Raw genomic sequence first — 3,005 nt, 5'->3', positions numbered from 1 at the left:
TGGGAAGCCACTGGGTCTCCAAAATAGCCATCGGCACAGTACTCGCAGTTGGCCCCTGGGAAAAGAGGGACGAGGAGAAGCTCATGTTCTTGCTTGGAAGGCAGAGGCTGCCCCACTGCTTCTGCCCCACAGAAATGGGGGCATTGAGCTTCATTTGGGGTCAGCACAACAGCATCTCCACTCTCCTCGCTGCCGCGGCCAACGTACAACGCACCAGGCAGGCTCTCAAAAGCTGGGTGCAACAACTGACCTCGGGCAAGTCGTTTCCTATTTGGGTTTTTTTTTTCCTATTTTTCTATTCCCCTCCCTCCCCGCCCATTCTTTTTCCATCCACTTTATCCATTTAGATGAGAACCTTTCCCAGAGCAAGGCAACGTGTGTTTACACAGCCCCTGGGGCTGAAACACCCTGTTACAGGCAGGAGCAGCGGTGCCGTAGGGAAGCCAGGCTGAGAAGCCGGGATGATCCGTCCAGCTCCAAGCACCCTCCTGGTCCACCGATGCCAGCGTTTCCCTCTACAGTGGGTAGAAACTCTGGAGAAAGGCACAGCAGAGGCGAGCTGGAGAAGGGCATTACCGGCAGCTCCAGGAGGGCAGCGGTCACAGACGACCTCCTCACCGCCCGGCACCACCGAGCAGCCTTGGCCGTTGTCGCAGGGGCACGTGCGGCTGCCGGGGGTCTCGGTAGAAGCCGAAGGGGCAGCTGACGCTATTGCCCACATTTTCGTCTCCCGAGTAGCATTCACCTGAAGGAGGAAGGAAAGGGCTTAGGGCAGTTTGCTCTCACCCCTCGGTGGGACACCCGCCATCATTCCCACCTCCTGGCCACCCTTTGCCGGTGGCCACTGCAGCACAAGCACTTATGGTCCAGCACCTTCCACCGAACACCCTCGAGATCCCCACGCCTGCCCATACGCGCTCCATCTCTCTGCCCATCAGTCCTTCACCACGAGGGAAGGACCGTGCCCTGCCCCTGTGACGGGAGCCCATCGCAGGGCAGGAAGGTTGGCCATCACCCCCCAAAGGTGGCCGTACCTCATTTTTCACAGCTCATTTAGCTCCCGAGGAGCCACGCATTGCCTTCTGTGCCTCCACGCTTGGATATTTGGAATTTCCAATTCAAGCTTAGCTTTGCATTACTTTGACTTTACGTGGCAACACCGTGGGCTATTTTAACAAGACAGGCAGTAAAACACGTTCACGTGGCTGATACCTACTCACACCACATAGAATCACAGAACGGTTTGGGTTGGAAGGGATCTTCCAAGATCACCTCGTTCCAACCCCCCTGCAATGAGCAAGGACATCTTCAATTAGATCAGATTGCTCAGAGCCCCATTCAACCTGACAGGTTACCACGCTTACCTTTAAAACAACAACAAAAAAAACAGTCAGAAGAAAAAAGGTTTTAATGCCATCCAGGCAGGACGTGATGCTTTTTCTCTCTCCAGTGAGCATCATCTAAACCCAACTGGATCCAAACGCACCTTACTGCTATTTCTGACCATAGCGTGTCTAAGGCTCTGGGGAGTTTTGTCTGATGTTCCCCACACTCCAACCCCCCAAAGTCAGTGCTCTCGCCCCACTCAGTGCCCCCCCACCCCCCTATAGCTCAATTCTCCGGACACGTTCAGCCGCCCTGCGATCCCATAGGCCCTACAAGCACAGCATGGTGGTGGCTTCTCTTACCGGTGTCGGGATCACAAATTCCTCCCCCCTGGCAGTTGCACGGCACACAGATGCTGAAGGGTCCCAGGCCAGGGGTATCTCTGCGGTAGCCAGGGGCACAGCCCTCGCAGAACTGCCCCCGGTACCCCGCTGGGCACTCGCATCGCTCCACCCAGGGAGCGGGGACTCCGGCGACGGGTTGTGCCGACACCAGGGTGACGTTGTCGATGTAGCCGGTGCCTGGAGGGAGATACAGCTGGTCATCCGCGGGGACCAGCACCTCTACCTGTAAGTGTCCCCGATCTGGGACCTGCACAGGTCGCAGGTTTCATCACGACGCCTGCAGGCAGATGGACCGGAGCCAAGGTTTTGCTGTTGCCATCCTGCTCAATCTCTTCATAATCTAATTTTACCCATCTTATGGCACTTTTTTTCATTATTTTAAAATACCTTTTAGGAAAGGTATCTCCATCTGGAGACTTGGTGTCTGCAGCAACGAGGAGAAGCCAACCTTGTGCTTGCAAGTTCTCCCCCCACTTACTGTACTCCCCAAAGGTGGCTCGGATCCAGAGAGCTGTCAGGTTTCCCAGCAGCCTGCGATATTCAAAGTGATTCAGCCTCGGGCTCCAGTTGCTGCTCGGGTGCTCGTCCAACCTGCTCGTGGGAGGGGGAAGAAGTGGAACCGGTTTCAAGAAAACGAGATGCCTCATCAGGAAAATGTGGCAGCCCTCGCCCACCTCCCTCCTGAGCTCTAGGCTTTGGGGAACAACCTCCACCCCTGCGACTGACCCCAAGCAAAGTACCCAGCCCAACCTCAAGGCAGATTTTCTACCGCCCCTCTCACAAAGCAACTTCCTCATCCCACAGAAAAGCACCTGAGACGCATCCAGCCCAAACCAGGCAACCATTTGCCACCTCCAAGGGATCACGGCTGAATCCAGGAACTCCTTGAAGCTGCTGCCTTTCTTTCTCACCCTGCCCCGAAGGCCCCAGCATCCCCCTTTACCTGAACGCGTAAGTCTGGCTGAAGCCACAGGGCAAGACCTTCCCCTGGGGCAAGAAGGGAGCAGTGACTCTCAGGCCATCTCCTTCCAGGACCACATCGTGTGGAGATGGCTCGCGTCCCCCTCGGTCCAGGCGGTAATCGAAGGAGAGTGTCTGGCCGTAGCTCAGCTGCTGGTTCCCAAGGAATTTCGCTGTGAAGGGAAGGAAGGGAGAAAATTAAAGTCCTAAAATCTTGCCTTCTTCTGAAAGGCTCGGGTCACACCTTCAGGCCAAGGAAAGGGGACACTGCCACCTCTCCCTCTCTCTGATCCTGCACCTACCGGGCGCCACGAA

General features: G+C 56.1%; 1 protein-coding gene across 1 annotated transcript in view; it reads right to left on the bottom strand.

The window, feature by feature from the left end:
• Positions 1 to 8: 8 nt before the first annotated feature.
• LOC104157589 (laminin subunit gamma-2-like) overlaps positions 9 to 3,005 on the bottom strand; it is a gene marked incomplete at its 3' end in the record, with an annotated part of 11,877 nt that continues 8,880 nt past the window's right edge. Inside the window, 7 exon segments of the mRNA XM_009694990.1 lie at positions 9 to 55; positions 577 to 665; positions 667 to 745; positions 1,689 to 1,907; positions 2,209 to 2,321; positions 2,674 to 2,863; positions 2,993 to 3,005. The exon segment at positions 2,993 to 3,005 is cut by the window's right edge and continues 104 nt beyond it. Coding sequence (XP_009693292.1) covers positions 9 to 55; positions 577 to 665; positions 667 to 745; positions 1,689 to 1,907; positions 2,209 to 2,321; positions 2,674 to 2,863; positions 2,993 to 3,005 — 750 coding nt within the window.

This window comes from Cariama cristata, unplaced genomic scaffold (assembly GCF_000690535.1).
Source record: "Cariama cristata isolate BGI_N322 unplaced genomic scaffold, ASM69053v1 scaffold1292, whole genome shotgun sequence".
Lineage (NCBI taxonomy): Eukaryota > Metazoa > Chordata > Aves > Cariamiformes > Cariamidae > Cariama > Cariama cristata.
This window is presented reverse-complemented; position numbering and strand designations above follow the sequence as displayed.